We start from the raw sequence: 18,274 nt of genomic DNA, 5'->3' as shown, positions 1-18,274 counted from the left end.
CATATTAGCATGATTCATTAAGAAAATACAAATGACACATTAACAAAGAATTGCTGTATAGACCAATCTCACTACCAAATCATGATTATAAGACACTAAAGGCTGACATTGACTTCTTATTAGTTATCAACAATTTTGCCAAACAGGTTGAGAAAATACCTCTCTCAGAATATTCATGAGGATCAGCATGGTTTTTAAGACCATATTAATTAGAAAAAGACTGTTTTATTTTTATTAGATGCAAGGAAAACATTTGATAATATTTCTTGGAACTATTTATTTCAAGTACAGTATTGGGCTCCTCCTTTGGAAGCTTTTAAAAAGAGACTGGATTGCCATCTGTCAGGAGTGCTTTGAATGTGATTTTCCTGTTTCTTGGCAGGGGGTTGGACTGGATGGCTCATGAGGTCTCTTCCAACTCAATAATTCTATGATTCTATGAGAGTGACATAGATTAAAAAATTATTCAAGCAATAAAGATTTTTTCCCCTGTCAGGAGCAATGTGAGAAACTGCAAGTCATGCTTAATACCCAGAACTTAGTAAATGGCAATACAACAATATTGATTGAAATACAAAAAGGGACCCGACAAGGTTGTCCCCTCTCACTTTTATTGTTTATTTTGATGTTGGAAAATCTATTGAGAGATATTAGACAAGATAACAGAATCTATGAGGTAAAAAAAAATAACAATATAAGCAATTATATAGGTGATCTTGTGATATTGAGACAAAAATCACTGGACTCAACAAATGCTCCTTTGGTTAAAAATTAAAGTATTTAAAGTGAAAGATAAGAAAATAATATTGCTGACTAAAACTATGACTTCAGAACAGGATAATGAACGAACTACTCTTAAATTTTGAAGTGGAAAAAGAGGATTAAATATTTGAGAGTTATAATCACAAAGAAGTTATTTCAAAACAACAATGTGACATCTGAAAAGATGTGACATCTGGAAAAGTGGAGAAAATTTACATTTATCCCTTTCGAGTTATTTTTTTCCCCACGTCAGAAGCTACTTGAGAAACTGCAAGTCGCTTCCGGTGTGAGAGTATTGGCCGTCTGTAAGGATGTTTCCCAGGGGATGCCCAGATGTGTTACCATCCTGTGGGAGGCTTCTCTCGTGTCCCCGCATGAGAAGTTGGAGCTGACAGATGGGAGCTCACCCCTAAAATAATATTATTTTGATCCTCCAGATACTTTGGACTTCAACTTCCACTATTCCTTAAGAGGCTGAAGGGGGAAAGGAAGGGGCCTGAGGCTGTTAGGAATGGTGGGAGTTGAAGTCCAAAACACCTGGAGGGCCCAAGTTCGCTCATGCATGAGCTATCTCGACCTGCTAATTTGCATATGGTTTCTGATTGGCCAGCCTCGACATTCTAACATTCTTACGCGACTGAGGGGGGAAAAGGGAAAGGCCTGAGGCTGTGAGGAATGGTGGGAGTTGGAGTCCAAAACACCTGCAGGGCCCAAGTTCGCCCATGCCTGGTTTATACACACGTTTAGGTCGAACTCCTTGAAGACGGGTTTGGGCGCTGACATTGTGGATTTTTATACCAGACGTGGATTAATCCTGGAATTACACCTCAGAGATGGGGAAGCACGAATTCAGAACGCATGGCTATGGTTGCCGAATTGTGCTGAAAGAGAAAGGCCTCTTAGAAAGGCTGCAGACCGTTTATGGACCTTTCGAGCTGTAAAAGATCTTAACAGCAATTACTATTAGAGTACTGATGTAAGTATTGGATCAATGCTTTGGTCTTCTCCCGGCATGGGGTCATTTTTCACTGTTTTTATCGGCGGCGGCGGCGAGAGGCCAAGGCGAAGGAGGCCAAATCCAAGTCGGTCGCCTAGCAACGGGCCGGCGCGAGCGTGGGAGGGGGCGGGGGCGGAGGGAGGGTTGATGACGCGTCACCCAAACGCGACGGTAACCCATCGGGCTTGTCTGTGGCGCCTCCGCGTCGCGCGCCCGCCTGGTTGTCAGGGCGAAGGAGAAGGGGAAGGCCTCGGCGCCCGGAGAGAGGAGGCAACAGCGGCCTGGAGCAGGATGCCGTGGCCCGGGGGGTGAGCTTCCTCGGGAGGAAAGAGCGGCTCACCATTTCCTCCTTTCTCTCCCCTCCCTCCCTCCCTCCCTCCCTCTCTCTCTCTCCCTCTCCTTCCAGCCTCGCTTTCCTTCTATCACGATGGAGAGGCGTTGTTGTGATGGCGAGGCCGGTGGGCGTGGCCCCGGGGAGGCGTGGCGCTGCTTCTCCCTTGCCCTTGGGGTTGCCCAGAAGATGGGCAGAGGGGTCGGAGGAAAATGCTCACTCCTGTTGGCGGTGTCAGTGCAGTCGCCGTGTCCCTAAAGTAGTGTAACAGGCGCGCTCTTGCGCTTGGGGCCCTGCTCCCGGAGTGGGCGTCTTCCCTTTGTTTTAGGGAACTTTCAACCTGCTCCAGCCCTCATGCCCATCGTACCCCACACAGTTCTACACCACTTCAACTGCCATGGCTCAAAGCCATGGAATCTTGGGAGCTGTAGTTTTACAAGGTCTTTAGCCGCCTTTGCCAGAGGGTTCTGGGGTCTCACCAGATTACAAAACCCACGATTCCGTAGCATTGAACCCAGACAGAGTTGTTTAGAACTGCCTGAAGTTTTCAATGTTCTTCTCTGTGGAGCTATGAACTACTGTGACATCTGTCCAGCAGCAATGACCAGAGGTCAGATTTATGGGATCAGTTTTGTTTGTTTGTTTTTACATGGGTGCAAACGAAGTACACTTGTACTTTAAGATCTTGGGTTTTTGATGTCCTGGACAGAACTCACAGTTCTTCCTCATTCAAATGAGTGCCTAGTTAGGATTATTTAGGTTGTTTTTATTTCCATGTGAGAAGCTGCTTGAGAAACTGCAAGTTGCTTCTTGTATAAGAGAATTGGCCATCTGCAAAGACATTGCCCAGGGGATGCCCAGGTGTTTTTGATGTTTTACCATCCTTGTGGGAGGCTTCTTTCATGTCCCCGCATGGGGGGCCAGAGCTGACAGAGGGAGCTCATCTGCACTCGCCTCGGATTCGAACCTGCAACCTGTCAGTCTTTAGTCCTGCCAGCGCAACCTGTCGGTCTTCAGTCCTGACAGCCTACAACTCCCAGCAATCCCAGTCAGTTTACTAGCTGTTAGGATTTCTGGGAGTTGAAGGCCAAAACATCTGGGCACCCACAGGTTGAGAACCACTGGTTTAACCCATTGCGCCACCGGAGCTCCGGATTATTTAGTGCAGTGGCTCCCAACCTGTGGTTCATGGACCACCATTGGTCCCCAAGAACTAAAATATGGTCTGCGGCCTCACCATTACTACATCGTTGCAGCGAGACCCACTGGTCTCATAAAACCCTCATGTAGTGCCGAGGCAACAGGGATGTCTGGAGGGAAGAGGCTGACTACCCACGAAAGACACAACACCAAGCCTCCTGACTGCTGCTTCTCCTCCTCCTCCTCCCTCCCCGGAACATAGTTGTTCCATGTGGTGCCTGGAAGCAGGGGCACCTTGGTATCTTTTTAAGGCTTGTTCCTGGGGTCATTTGGGGTATGATTCAGAAAATTACATTGGATAGGTCACATCAGCTGTAGATTATTAAATTGGTTTTCTGTGAGCGAGCAAATGGCAACTACTGGATGTCATGTGTTTTGTATCAGAAACTAGAGCTGACGTGGTCTATCCAATGCAGTTTTCTGAATCAGCACACCCCAAAAACCAAACCAAATCTAAAGTTGACCAAAAACTGATTCATAACCTTTTTGATACTAATGTTTGAGAGTGATCCCTTGTCACTGATTCCCAACTTTCAACTGATCTACCAATCATGCAGTCTACATACAAAGCTGACTTAAACCTGCCCAGATGTAAACCAGGTGGATGTCTGTTTGGAGAGACTCTAGGTTAGGGTGGGAAGCATGTTGTTGTTAGACCGGAACTGCTATCACTCCTGGCCAGCATTTCCAAGAATGAGGAATGTTAGGACTTGCAGTCCATAATCTACAGCAGAGGTTCCCAAACTGTGTTCCGTGAAACTCTAGGGTTCTTAGATCTGCCGGGAAGGCCTTGCTATCAGTCTCATCTCAGTCTCGAGCACGGTTGGTCAAAATGAGAGAGAAGGCTTTTGGTGGTGGCCCCCCAGCTTTGGAATGCCCTCCCTAAAGAGATCAGGTTAGCCCCCATCCTCCAAGCTTTCCAAACACAATTGACAACATGGCTTTTTATACAAGCCTTTGGGTCATGATTAGTACTTTAACCACAAAACCTGAGGACATGGTGACTGATTTATGTTAGCACTTTATGGGCTGAGACAGTACACAGCTTGTTTTTATCTGCAGCTCTCTGAGTCTGTTGGATTTTAAGATTGGTAGGGTTATAGTATGCTGTCTTATGTAGATGTATGTTGTTTTTATACAAACAATTGTTGTTTATGTAAATGTATGCTGTTTGTGTTTTTTTGAGCCACCCTGACTCCCTCCGGGGAGATGGTGGCAGGGTTTAAATAAAATAATAGTAGTAGTAGTAGTTGTTATCATTGTTACTATATTCCGCAAAAGCATTCTGGGGGTTCTGCAAAACAATTTAGAAATCAAATTTAAAACTTATTTTACAATAAAACCACACAAGGCCAGCTATTTGATGTAAAGTCTCAGTTACAGCTGTTTTGTACTACAACTGTTGATATCAGGTATGAAGTTACTGACTTCACGTTTCAACATTTTATTTGCCATCTGAACAAGAGTGATTACCATGTAGTCAATTTTTCATGTTGATTCCACATTTCTTTTTTTCTTTTTTCTTCTTCTGTAGTTTTGGAGATGAAAGACATTTGGGATATAGTGATATTCATAAAATATCAAGAGTAAAATTTAAAACTAGATATTATTTAGGAAATTGAGAAACATATTTTAATCAGCATTAAATGATCCAGAATTTTGATTAAAGAAATCAGGGATAGAGTTAGGGTTCCATGGAAAATAAATGCCTTCCGAAAGGTCCTATGACCAAAAAAGTTTGAGAACCACTGATCTTCAGCATTGCATGATTCTGACCCCTGTGCTAAAGTCTAATCTGTTATATTTCCAGACTGAGGTATTTTCTGGTAACAACCAACATTTTCATGTTTAAATTGAAAAGTGTCCAGTTAAAGTTTTGTAGCTACCTAATGGCTTTTATGATTTTTATGATTTATGTAGTTTTCCAAATTGAAATTCATGGAGGTGTTGTTTAATTTCTGCATGTCCATTTTAGAAATTCAAATATTCAAGCTATTTGGCAAACTTCCCATTTGGCAATCTTCATAATCTATGGCACTGTTTTATATTGAGTTCTGAAATCAGCTGCCTGCACGTTCTTGGATAATGAATGTTTAAAAGCAGAATGATAAATTAGAGCATATGTTGATTTGTGATGTAAATTCTAGTGTTTTCTGTTGTACAAATATAATTTAAAAGGCATTTTCCATGTTCAGCTTAATAGAGGCTCTTCTCTTTAATAGCTGGTTAGATCTTGCTGGATGTTGTTATTTTCTGCATGGCTTAACATGAATGACCCCATTAAGAGGTTGCTGTTTTCTGTCTACCAAGTTACCAAATGAAAGAAGTATTGTGAATGACAGTAACTGCATTTGTATTTTCCAGTTTTCTGTGCACTTAAATGAAGCATGTTAACTACTGTTTATCTGTCTGCTTATTAAGGTACTAATTAGGTGTCAGTTGAACTGATAATCTAAATGGGCTGATCCAATACTATACAAACAGACTTTTGCTCATGCAACAGGGTGTGTCCCTTTCCTCTTCTGTTCTTGCCCCCAAAGCTGTCTCTGAGGGTCCTTTCATTCCCCCAGAGAGGATCTGGGGAGCTGCAAAGGAGATGAAAGATTTGATCCAATAGCATTGCCTTCCCAATTATGGAAGACAACATCTCAATATCAGATCTTGATGTTTAGTTAGCTGATGGTGACTATTTATGTACTAATGCAGTGTTTAAAAAACTTTATTTCTTAGGAACTCCCCAAATGAACAAAGTTGCTGTTCTTCCTGGACATTGACCTAAAGCACTTTATCATGGGCCAACAGCTTTCAAGCCAGACACACACTGTTATTAATAAACTGCCAGAAAAATTTGTCAAACATGTATCTCTGGTTCGAGAAAGTGGCTTTTTGACATATGAAGAATTTTTGGGGCGAGTAGCTGAACTTAATGACATGTAAGGCTTTTTCCTCTTGTATATGACATGTTTTAATATTTGTACAGCATAATGTGTTACACCTTTCCAGGGTGAATTATTGTAGCAGCTAGGAACTTATTTTATGGAATGAGATCCTATGTATCTTCTCATTGAATATAAGCACATATCTATACCTCAATTGCTGCAGAAACTGTTCTGAATTGTATTAACCTCTGTTAGGAAGTGCAAAATATCTCCTTCAGACTGCGAGTATAATGTTTACCCAGGAAATAGTAGTATTTGGTATTGAGGAGAAATTAAAAAAAATGCTATTTTAGTCTTCAGTACCATTTTTCACATTCCTATAACATTTTAAAAGACTTATTAAATATATTGTATTTTGAAAATTATAACTCACTGTGTCATATATTCCTGAGAATCTTTTCAAAACAAGTAAGAGATGTATATTGGAAGAATCATTTCGCTGGCAAGAAATTAAATGTAACCTGATAGGTTCTACATGTGAAAAATTACACCAGTATAGGAGCAAGAAAACTAATCTTGTTTACATTCATTAAAATTTCATTAAAAGATAATGTGTGTGCTATGAGTGATTTAAATATTTTAATACATTAGTGACCTGAAGTATAGTTATATTAAAAAGAAAAATAGGAATGACTGTTGATTAAAATGTTTATTCCATACTACCTCTTTGTCATGATAATTTGTATAGTACTTTTTAAAAATATTAAAATTAGGCTGAGGGAGGGAACTTTTTTTCCAAATTGGATGTTACAATCCAATCACTTCTGATTTTGAAATTGCTCTTTTGGGCTAAAATTGGGTTTGGTATAGTATGTTGAAATGGTCAGATATATCCCCAGAACTATTGGAGCCTTCTCCAGAGGGGGAAAAAAAACCTTGCATTGAGTGGCAGCAACTGTTCAAGGTTTCAGAGAAGGTCCTTTCCAAGTCTATCTGGATATCCTGAGGTTGAAGTTTAGATTTTTTTAAAAATACAAAGCATATACTCAATCTCTTAGCTAAAGCCTTTCCCACTAAATCAGCACTAGCAGATTACTGTGCATCTGAGTAAATCCTGAAAATGTAATTTTCATATCTTTAAACTTAAATATGCTGAAGCCGAAGTGGGGGTGGGAAGGAGGAGATAAGGCTCATGTTTTTTCACACTGTTTTTGGAGATTATTTCTTCTACCCCAGTCACCTGACAACAGTGTTGGGAGTTTCTTAAATAATAGGGGACAAGGAAATCAGTGCTCTTATGCTTGTGTTGTCTTGGCTGCACCAATCATAGTACTAGTACATTGTAAATGAAATAAAGCTCAGTGTTGTATTTTTAAAGTATGCCGACTTTATGGGTACTTGTTATAAATTCAGTCTTCAGTTAAAGGTTAAAATATTGACCTTTCTCTTTTCTAATGTGGACTGATTTGTGCTATTGTTGCCACTTTGTGTTAAATATAATATTATTAAAACATTTTCAGAACTGCAAAGTTAGGTGCTGGCCAGGACATGCACCTACTATTTGAAGTTCAGCCAGGTTCAGACTCTTCTGCACTCTGGAAGGTAGCTGTTCGGGTAGTATGCACTAAGGTAAACTTATCAAAGTTTTTAGTTCTGTGATTCATACTAAATACTCAAGATAATATCATTAGACTTTGTACCTAACGCTAGCTAGCAGGAGAGAATGAAAGAGGTTTTTGTAGCACCTTTGAAAGTACCAGGTTCTACTTTACAATGTTGGTCATTCAACGGTTGCACAAAAATAGTGGTTCTCGTGGTCTTTCAATCTTTGGGAGCTTTAGCTCCCCCAAAGCCCCAAGTCAAAAAGCCAATTGTCAGGGATTCTGGGTGCTGCTCAAAGCATTGTACTGAAATGTCTTTGCTAAAGAATTAAAAATCAAAGGCATGCCTCAGATAACATAGCATCCTTTTTGCAAAATCGTTTTGATGCTTTCCATCCCCTTCCCCATTTCCTCCCCATCATCTGTCTACTTAGTCTTAAAAAATGCTAGGGCATATGTTAAACTGTTCCCTTCCACCATGTAAATGATGCATACATTTGAACACCAATAAAGGAAACATAAGAAAAGGGGGGTTGGTGAAAGAAAAAGTCATCCTTGCATGTATTTTGGTAGAAAAGCTTCCAAGTAGTCTCTTCTGCTGTTGTTGACTACAGTCAAGTTAATTTCAGTTTGGGGCATCTCTGCTCAACAGTCCTGCTCAGGTCTTGCAAATTCAGGCCTGTGAACTCCTTGATTTAGTATATTCACCTGTAATGCAATCTTCCTCTTTTCTAGAAGACCAAAATGATTTTCTTTACTTATGCAAGGTTTATTTATCTGACATCCTTATTTTATTTCACATGGCCATATTGTTAGTTGTGGATAAAAATGGCTGAAACATGTTTCATTGCTCCTTTGTAGCATATAAATCTATCCCTATTGTATTTATGTTATTTCTGTCTCTAGTACCATTTTTTTATTAAATAAATCATGCCAAGAATGTATCTGTCTTGCTGACTGAAATATTCAAGTGAAATGTATTATAGCAAGTGATACTGTGTTAGAACAAAAATGGTGAGATTGCTTTCTCTATATTTAGATAAATAAGACCAGTGGCATTGTTGAAGCATCAAGAATCATGAACTTGTATCAGTTCATTCAACTTTATAATGATATCACAAGTCAAGCAGCAGGCATCCTGTCAGAGAATGTTGCCTCAGAAGGAGCTGCAGAGGATCCAACTTCTTGTCAAGCCAGCATTTGGATGGGAAGGTATCTCTAAATTAAAACCCATTTATGTTTGAATGCTCACCTTAATCATGTATGTATATTGGTTGGCATGTATGTATTATAATATTATAATGTAATACAATATACTACTAATAGTAATAATATGATACTATAATTATATATTTTATATTAAATGTAATATTACTAATAATATTACTGTATAATGTTTTAATACAATGTAACGGCGCTCCATGCAGTCATGCCGGCCACATGACCTTGGAGGTGTCTACGGACAACGCCGGCTCTTCAGCTTAGAAATGGAGATGAGTACCACACCCCAGAGTCAGACTGGACTTAATGTCAGGGGACTACCTTTACCTTTACCTTACAATGTAATATATAATATTAATATTGTCCTATGGTAATAATATGATATATTGTATTTACTTTTCACTTGTAAGCTGCTCTGATTCCTCTTCGGGGTGAGAACTGCAGCATATAAATGTCATAAATAAATAAATAAATAACTATTAAAGAGGATTTTGCACTGAATAAAATGTAATGCTAGATTTCTAAGAACACTATAATACAAAATATTTTATTATGTATTAACTATCATTTTTACTGTACAAATATAAATAATGTGTAAGTTTAGCAAGGGTTTCTTTTAATTTGTCGTTCCTGCACTGGATTATTTGTGTAAACTAATTTATTAATTATCTTCCTTAAATATTATGGTATATAGGCTTTTCTTGGAAAGAAGCAGTCCTTCTGGCTCTAAGGACTAGTATATTTAACAATGCCATTTTGAAACAAACATGTTTACCCTTTATATTATTTTTCTTTTCAAAGGAAGGAAAATCTGTTGCTGTCTATATTCTTGAATGAGGCAATAGATGTACACATGAGCCTAAATACAATTGCCAGAGTACACCCATTGAATGGCATGCCAAGACTTAAGTTGATTCAGAGGGTATGCTGGATTTAGGCCATGTTTTGTTGTAGCAGTGCATAACGTTTGCAGTTACAAGCCTAATAAAATTATAGTTGAATTAGCAACAATGCAAACTGTGTATCATAGCTATCACCAAAACAGTTTTCTTGGATTTCAAAGGCTTATTATCTTTCCTTTAGAGTTGCATGTATACCAATACAAATTGAGTATCTGTTATTCGGAATTGGAAATCCAAATTGCCCACATGGATGGCTGATATAGTAATTTATGTCTTTGCTTTCTGCTGCTCCAGTCTGCACAAACATTTTTTCCTGTACAAAATTATTTGAAATATTATATAAAATTAACTTCAGACTATGTGCACAAGGTAAATATTTCTTGGGTCTCATCTTCAAAATACCTCATTATGTACATATATGCTAATATAGTACAAAATTGAAAACACCATTCAAAATCCAAAACACTTCTCATCCCAAATCTTTCAGAAAAAGAATTCTCAACCTGTATTTTCAATCTTCTGTTCAAAGAACGAGGAATACAATAATTGGCATGGATTCATTGTTTAACTATGGCTACTGTTGTCCTTGTTTTGAGTAGTCAGTAAAGATGAGAGATTTGATTTTCAACTGTTGGCCAGTGATAAGGTGATAAAAAATAATACACTTCCTTGCTTTTCAGTAAATGCTGTGTGTTAACTTGTATAATGATATGCTTGTGTGAACCTTGGGTTTAATTAAAAGTTTCTCACAAGGACTGTTGCCTGTACTTTGGTTTTTCTCCCCTTGTTGCTCCCTTTTCTCCCACACTACAGCCTTTTTATTGCTTCTGTCTTGCCATCATTCACACCTGTAATGTTCTTTTAGTAGAGTTAACACATGGCAAGTTTGATTTTTATAACACCAAAAATTGCAAAGTACACAAGAGTTGAAATGGGAAGTAGACCTAGAGGTAGTTAGTTGGATAGAATCAATAACAGCGTGAATGTCTACTTTCTGTGATTCAGTATTTATATGTCCCTAGTTCTTTTCATTAGCTGCCTCCATATAGAGCAAAAGAAACTGCCTTTCCTTTTAAATGTATTCATATTCTGTGCTTTAGTAATATAGAAGATAAAGAATATAGTCATTAACCTTTATGGACTTGTTGGGCATTGGTTGTTTTTTCTTGACACGAAACTACTCATAACAATTCTAGCACAATTCCCTATGTATACCTACAACAATAGAACTGCCACATACAGACCTAATGCAAAGCATTTTTCAAAGAATGTTTTAAAAAGTAAACAAAATGTATTCTTAATTACTCTTAGTGTTAAGTGACAGAACTGGTTTTGCTTGAGTTTTAAACGGCTTTAGAGAAATTTGCAACATGACTCAATGAAAACAGCTGACATCTCATCAAACAAATGAGGAATGTAGTAATCCCTTAACACTCCTTACCTATATATAGTGGAGACTTGCTACAAAATACCTAAACTACAAGGTAAATCTGTCAAATCAAAGATTAGAGTTATTTTCTTAGATTTTGTTGGACTCACTTTATGTGTTTTACACACAAGTTAAGTCTCTTTTCTGGCTACTATTCTAAAAGGGCAGAAAATTGTACTGATAGCTGGAGAAGCATTTGGAACATCTACTTTTTACTTGGGCCTCCCTTCCCCTCCACTCTTCTTATTGGGGCTCCTTGAAGAAACAATTAGTGGGCACAGGCTAGCCCATTCCCTCCATTCCTCATTCACAATATATATGCAAATAAAGGGATTCCAAAATAAAAATAGAATCCCAAAACCTTCAGGTTCCAAGCAATTTAGCTAAGGAAAACTCAACCTGTATTGATATATAGATATTCTCACTTCCAAATACCATCAATTCTCACCTAGAACACTTGGAAGAACACAGACTCTTAGATAATATCCTGTTTTGCTAGCAGGGAGGAAAGAAAGGCACTAAAATCAGGACCTCTTTTGTTATTGGGACATAGCATACATGGTTAGTTTCTAACTGATGCCCACTGTTGCGTACAGTTCCCACAAATAATATATATTTAAATAAGGAACAATATAGAGAGAGCATGATTTTGGAGAGAGAAAAATGCTGTACAGCCAAATACTGTGTAGGAAATAAAAGAATACAATTTTTGTTCCAACCTCTGTAATTATGAGTCATTCCAGTAGTATTATGAACTTGTGTACAGAATTACCACTGAAAAATTTAAAAAGCCAAGGACTCAGATCAGTGCAAATATATCAATGAAGAAGGGCAGTTGATAATGTAGCCATAGAAAAAGATGCCTTGATGCTTGTGAGAAGGAAGAAAAATCAAATGAATCTGAAACTTGCCTGTTGCTTTCTTGCACAGAAAATGTGGTGTCAAGAACCTAACAATTACATTTGCTTTTGTGTTCAGAAGTCAAGTTCAGTACTATGCACATGTCCAATGTTCATATACAGAGAACAAACGTGGCTAGTCCATATGAACTGCATCAGTGTGGGAAGCAAGCACAGAACCCACTTTCCTCATTTGTCTTGCATGTTTTTTTCTTTCAGTGCTGACCTTGTAAGTGCATAGCAGCCATTTTACAGGGGTGCTTTTGGATGCCATAGGTCAGAGATTGCTGGATAAAGGCAGTAGATCATTTTATTCAAGTTTGTTATCTGAGTTCCAGTGAGATGAATGGGAGAAAGGTTTGCTGCAAATTTCTATATGCAGTTGCTTGTGGTGTCCTAAATATCATTTCTAAAAATACGTAAATGTAAATTTATCCCAGATCAGATTTTCTATCATTATGATAAATTATATTGATTTGCATTGTAGGGTGAAACAGCTGACTGATGAGGAAGAATGCTGTATCTGTATGGATGGACGTGCTGATCTGATCTTGCCTTGTGCCCACAGCTTTTGTCAGAAATGCATTGATAAATGGTAAGTTGCCTGACAGACTGTAGTTGAATTATTCTCTTAAAGTGATTCTGCTGTGCATTTTATCAATTTCTCTAGCACAAAATAGCTCAGAAGCATTTTGTATAAATAACATTATCCCTGCTTTCCAGTAAAATGAGTTTTGAAATGCTTTCTTGACCTTACTCTCTGGGGGAAAATCTTGATATGTACCATAGAGTGAGGTTTGTATTTTGCATAAGTTAACTAGAATAGGGTTTCCAGATTAGTATCTCTCTATCCACCCCACCCCCCCCAAATACTGATTGAAGCCTTGCTAATTGCTAATGATACAAATTGTGTGCAAAAGAATGGTTTCCCTCTAAACATAAATAAATATAACTCATTTTTTTCTTAATTAAATACTATTTTACATTTAAAATCTGTCATGTTGTCAGTGTAGGTCTGGCTTGTATGTAGAATAAAGAATTGCAAGCAGGTTTTGGTTAGAGAGAAAACAATGCTTATGATTATTAATCTTAGAGTTATGAGATTTTACTTGTAAGTACTTATAAGACTCATGGGATCTCTTCCAGGTTTATGATTCAGTAGTGCTGCATTTGAAAAATAGTGCTTTATTTCTAAATAAGTTTTTTAAAAGTGTCTCTTGGTTTGCATTGGATGAAAGTGCAATAAGGACAATGACTTTTTTGCTGTAGACAGGAACCATCTGTAATGCAAAGCAAATTCAGTTGGACTGTAGTGAAAGCAACTGAGCAAATGTTTCAGATGATCTTGCTTTTTACCATTAAAACGTAATATTCTTGTGCATATGTTATAAGTTAACTACAATCCTCCTGATAGTTTATCTTGATTACAAAGATAAACAATACTGCCATTTCCACTGGGAAATAGAATGGGATCCAAGTACTCTCTGGCCTTTTTGAAACAAAATGTTCATAAAAGCATTCATGAAACTCTTTTCACATTTGGGCACTACACTGTATTATAGGATGAATAGCATGGCCCCTTTGGCCACAGAACGGTCATTATTTTAAGTATTATCCAAAAAGTTGTGCCTTGCAGCGCAACATGGTCATTTTTAGAACAGCAGCTGAAGGACATTGACAACTTGGGGGGGGGGGGACTTATGCTGCTGTAGTTGGGATTAAAGATTTAAAAGAGGGGACATAAAATGTGGAATCGGAGTAAAAAGAATAGTTAAGAACCTGGTGACTTCTATTAGCACTAATCAGTAATGATGGGAGAGCAGTAGTTTTAGATTACAGGAGCTGCATTAATAATTTGTGAAGTTTCCAAGTGTAAGCGCAATAGAGCTCCATTGGCAGCATTTTCAAATCTCATTCCATGGTGGCGTTCAATTAAACATCTGCTATGCATGGCATTGAGAATATTTTGAATTAGATTTGTAGCTAGGCCAGACAGTGCAGTTCACCCTATTCTGAGCACTATCAAAGCTCCTTTGTTTTGCAAGCAAATGTGCTTATGGATATTATTCTTGTTCTTCTAGGGATTTGTTATTATACGTTTTATACTGTGATTGTTCTTATTTATTGTTTTTGAGTTCACCTGTTGTTTGTGCTGTTGGCATTGAATGTTTGCCTCTTTTATTGGAAACTGCCCTAAGTCCCCCAGGGTAGATAGGGTGGGTTACAAATGAAATAATAATAATAATAATAACAACAACAACAACAACTTTAAAACAGTGACACTTTCTTCTGGCTTCCTACACAGGAGTGGTCGTCATAGGAATTGCCCTATATGTCGTCTGCAAGTGACTGCAGCAAATGAGTCTTGGGTTGTGTCTGATGCTCCCACAGAAGAAGATATTGCTACTTACATACTTAACATGGTGGATGAGGCAGGCCAGCCTCACAGACCCTGACACAACAATGTTTGTATTCTTGAATCTTTCAAGATTTAACTTTTTATTGTTCCTCTTGTTTTTGTTTACTCCATACATTGGTTTCTATAAGCTATGTGAAGAGTCTTTATAATTGGCCACTCATTGTGAACCAGTCCCAAGCTCAAATTTTTCCAGATTGTTTCATTAATTTCTCTGTTGGTAACATAGAGGGTATATCAAGATTTTTCTAACACTGTAAGATGTGTTGGCAGAGCAAACATTTAATTTTTAGTTAGCTGTTTATGATAGCTTGTTAAAATGGCACTTCTTAACTGAAACTGTAAGAGAAAATGAGTGGTTACAGATAGTCTGCTGCCAAGAACTGCACTTAGAAGTTACCCTTCTTTATGCAAGACTGCACATGTTTGCTTGTATGAATAGGAATGGCAACATCCCACATTTAAGGTTTGGTAATTTTATTGTTACCTTATGATAAATTATATTCACTTCCAATATTTATATGTGTTTGCTTAAATCACTATTACTCCAGCATGTTGGGTGCATCCAAAATGTTGTGGTAGCACACTTCTGTGATGAATAATTGGCTTTTGCACTTTTCTTCAGATGGAAAATAGGGTAGGCAGTTTCAAGTAACTTCACTCCTTCATATTGAATAAGGTCAAAGGTTTAGATCCAGGAAAACCCCTCCACGGCCAGAAGGGCTCTTAGTCAGTGGTTGGCTTTTGAGTGGATGGAGCTTTTCCTCTGGTCAGGAGCAGAGTCTCCTTCCCAGAGTCACGGGAGGTGGGAGGACAGCTAGAAAGTGTAGAAAGGGGAAAATAGGCAAGAATTTCCTCCCATTCCATCAGATATGTTCTGGAAGTCAACTCAGGGATGTCCCCATAAATAACTTGTGGAATAAAGCTCTGGATCAAACCCCTCATTTTTTGCTTTTGCTAGGAAATGTGCCCATAAATAACCAAATGTTGTTTACACATCAGTATACTATTATATTTAATTTTTGACTGCTTTATCAAATAGTTTCCGTTTTTAAGAAACATCACTAATATAAAAGAGAAAAAGATTGTGACTTAAAGCAAATACATGGTGCTTGATTCCTTTTTACAAGTGCAATATGATTTACTATAACAAAAAGTATGATTGCAATAGTTTCGCTTTTAATGTCTTACAAATCTAATGCAAAAACCAATACTGCTTTTTCTCAAAAATGTTGGCGCCAGGTTTGAGGGACTTTGGGCAAAGTGCCCTCTAGCAGCTCGTCACTGTGCTGATAGATGGTCCAAGCCACCTTTCCTATTTCTCTCAACACAGCAAGTCAACACATCATTTGAAATCGGAAATGGATCGTTACCTGTTGTAGACCACAATGGTGATGCTAGACCTGGTTGATATAATATCTTTTTCACAACTGCACAGTAACATTAAAGAAAGGTGGTTTGCTCTTCTTTTGAAATGGTGTATACATGAAGCAGTTACTGACACATTCAAGATAGCTGGTTGTTCGTGTATTATAAAACTGCCATTTGTCATTTTCACTGTATCTTTGTAACTACATGTAGCATTATAAAGTTATAACTTTGGCAAAGCCTTGTTGTAAAATATGTCCTGACACTGAACCAATGAGCTTCAGAATATGACTAATGCAGCTTGTCAGAATCAGTCTAAGAAAGATAAATATGGGATACATTATTTTGTCCTTTCCCTTATAATGTGACTCTCCCAAGAGATTTAGACAGCAATTCTTTATTACTAGTTTCAGGAGACAACTTTCACTTGTAACATTCCTGCAATAATTCATTTGGGAGCACTTGTTGCTTCAAATTGTTGGGAGTGGATTTTGAAGCTCATCAACATGAATATGAAGAGGTTTAGTTGTGTTGGATTTGGCAGATTTGTGGTAGAAGTGCCTCATGTTTTAACAACCAACTTTTAAAAAACAATAAGCCCTATTATTCATCTCAATCAAAGGATTATCTTGGCCTAATTCCATATTTTCTTATCGCAGCATTATATTTAGTCCTGAAACCTGTTTTTCATGGCAAATTTTAGAAAAAAATAGGTTACTGCCCAAAAATCCTGAATGCCAGCTCTTGAAAGAAATAAGTTGTTTTTTTAAAAAAAAACAAAAAAAAACAAGTTGTATTGATCGTAAATTAAAAATACAGGAGCACTTGCAAATGTGGCATCAGTTTCATCCAAGATTGTAAATATATGTAAAGTGAGTATGTAAAACTTTGTAGTGTGTACAGCTTTTTAAATTAATAAATGCACACTTTGTTGTGAGTAATAAAATATGTACTTTGTGAAAGAGGAGTAGGAGTTCAGTAGCCCTCTAACCAGCATAAAGAATAGTAAGGAATGCTGGGATATCTAAATGGCTACATTATTCCCACCCTTGACATAAGAGTAGGTAAAATGTAGGTCAGCCCTGCCATCACTTATCAGCACATGCTTATCTAGTGCTAAATTCCTCTGTGTCACTATACTTCTGATGGAGAAGTGTTCCTCTATTTTGTAGTAATAGAAGTACTGAAGTATTGCAAACCTCTGTGGCTTCAAAGACAATTGAGAGCTCCTGCGGTTCGGGGACAAGATATAGCCTATCACTGGCTGCTTGTCCATTGGCTTATTTTTTGTTGTTGAAACACCCAAACAAGCAGCTCATGTACTTAGCACAGTGCTTCCACAGAAAACAGAAGCCCGTGGGTGATATAGATCAGAGTAAGGCATTATTTGAAGTGGTGTGTGGTGAAGAAGGCCACACAGCTTGAGTAGACAGAGACACCATTTACAGTTGTCATCTACCAATGATCATTTTACTGCGGCCTATACTGGCATATTTACACCAGCTACTAGGATTAACTCTAAAATTGAATGACTGCTCATTGGAGGATGAAATAATTTGATCATGATAACCATCATGGGCATTAAGAGTTAAATTCCTAGAAAAGTAAGTAGAAGAAAATGCATTCTGTGTTCTTTAGTAGGAATGTGAATAATTCTTAATGTTTTGATAAAAAGACTGTTAATAGATATAAAGCTTCCATTGTATTGTTATGAATATTGTGCAATAAAAACTTGAACTTCATCTTTGTGTGGAGTTTAATGGGGTCTAGGTCCACAGAGGAGTCCAGATCTGTCTTTGGATACTTAACTATATTATACCCTGTAGCTATGGCTAATTATACATTCCTATATTATCTCCCTTATAGAAAAAAATGGCAGATTCTATGCTTTGTCCTCTTTCCTTTTGGCAAGGAGTTTATTATGGCAAATACTCATTGATTTTACATTTCTAATTCTGTCACATTTTCTGAAAGCATAAAGCCTCCAATAGTGCCTTTTACCCGGATGGACAATGCAGAAAGTTAGTTATGGTGTAAATATGACCATGGTCTTCCTCCACTCTAAGTAAGGATTAGTTGAACAGCTCGGATGGTGGGATCAGAGCATTTAGTATACAGGACTTGTCTTTATAACAGACAGGTTTAGAAGGCAATAGCAGCTGTCTCGTCTTCAGAAACACCATACAAAAAAAGGGAACTCTTAGAAAGACACCTGCATGGTGAAGGAATGACAAATTTTACTATCTTTCCTTGATGAAATCATAACTCT

General features: G+C 37.8%; 1 protein-coding gene across 3 annotated transcripts; it reads left to right on the top strand.

The window, feature by feature from the left end:
• Positions 1-1,436: 1,436 nt before the first annotated feature.
• RNF141 (ring finger protein 141) lies at positions 1,437-17,747 on the top strand. Of its 3 annotated transcripts, none has more exons than XM_067462648.1 (6): positions 1,437-1,738; positions 6,021-6,223; positions 7,690-7,798; positions 8,810-8,982; positions 12,709-12,816; positions 14,527-17,747. In XM_067462648.1, exons 2-6 carry the CDS (start codon positions 6,081-6,083, stop codon positions 14,675-14,677), a joined length of 684 nt encoding a protein of 227 aa, XP_067318749.1. In that variant the 5' UTR covers positions 1,437-1,738; positions 6,021-6,080; the 3' UTR covers positions 14,678-17,747. The 3 variants fall into 3 exon arrangements, with proteins under 3 accessions (XP_067318749.1, XP_060622973.1, XP_060622978.1); XM_060766990.2 differs by lacking the exon at positions 1,437-1,738 and adding an exon at positions 1,909-2,067; XM_060766995.2 differs by lacking the exon at positions 1,437-1,738 and adding an exon at positions 2,407-2,700.
• Positions 17,748-18,274: the final 527 nt, after the last annotated feature.

The sequence above is a fragment of the Anolis sagrei genome, chromosome 1 (genome assembly GCF_037176765.1).
Source record: "Anolis sagrei isolate rAnoSag1 chromosome 1, rAnoSag1.mat, whole genome shotgun sequence".
Taxonomy (NCBI): Eukaryota; Metazoa; Chordata; class Lepidosauria; order Squamata; family Dactyloidae; genus Anolis; species Anolis sagrei.
The sequence above is the reverse complement of the archived record's forward strand: the minus strand, read 5'-3'. Positions and strand labels throughout refer to the sequence as shown.

What these genes read in the sequence shown, in the direction of transcription:
- RNF141 (XM_067462648.1), top strand. Translation starts at nt 6,081, where the DNA reads ATGGGCCAACAGCTTTCAAGCCAGACACACACTGTTATTAATAAACTG. An exon ending in TTCGGGTAGTATGCACTAAG is followed by an intron (nt 7,799 to 8,809) that starts GTAAACTTATCA and finishes CTCTATATTTAG; the next exon opens with ATAAATAAGACCAGTGGCAT. An exon ending in CAGAAATGCATTGATAAATG is followed by an intron (nt 12,817 to 14,526) that starts GTAAGTTGCCTG and finishes CTTCCTACACAG; the next exon opens with GAGTGGTCGTCATAGGAATT.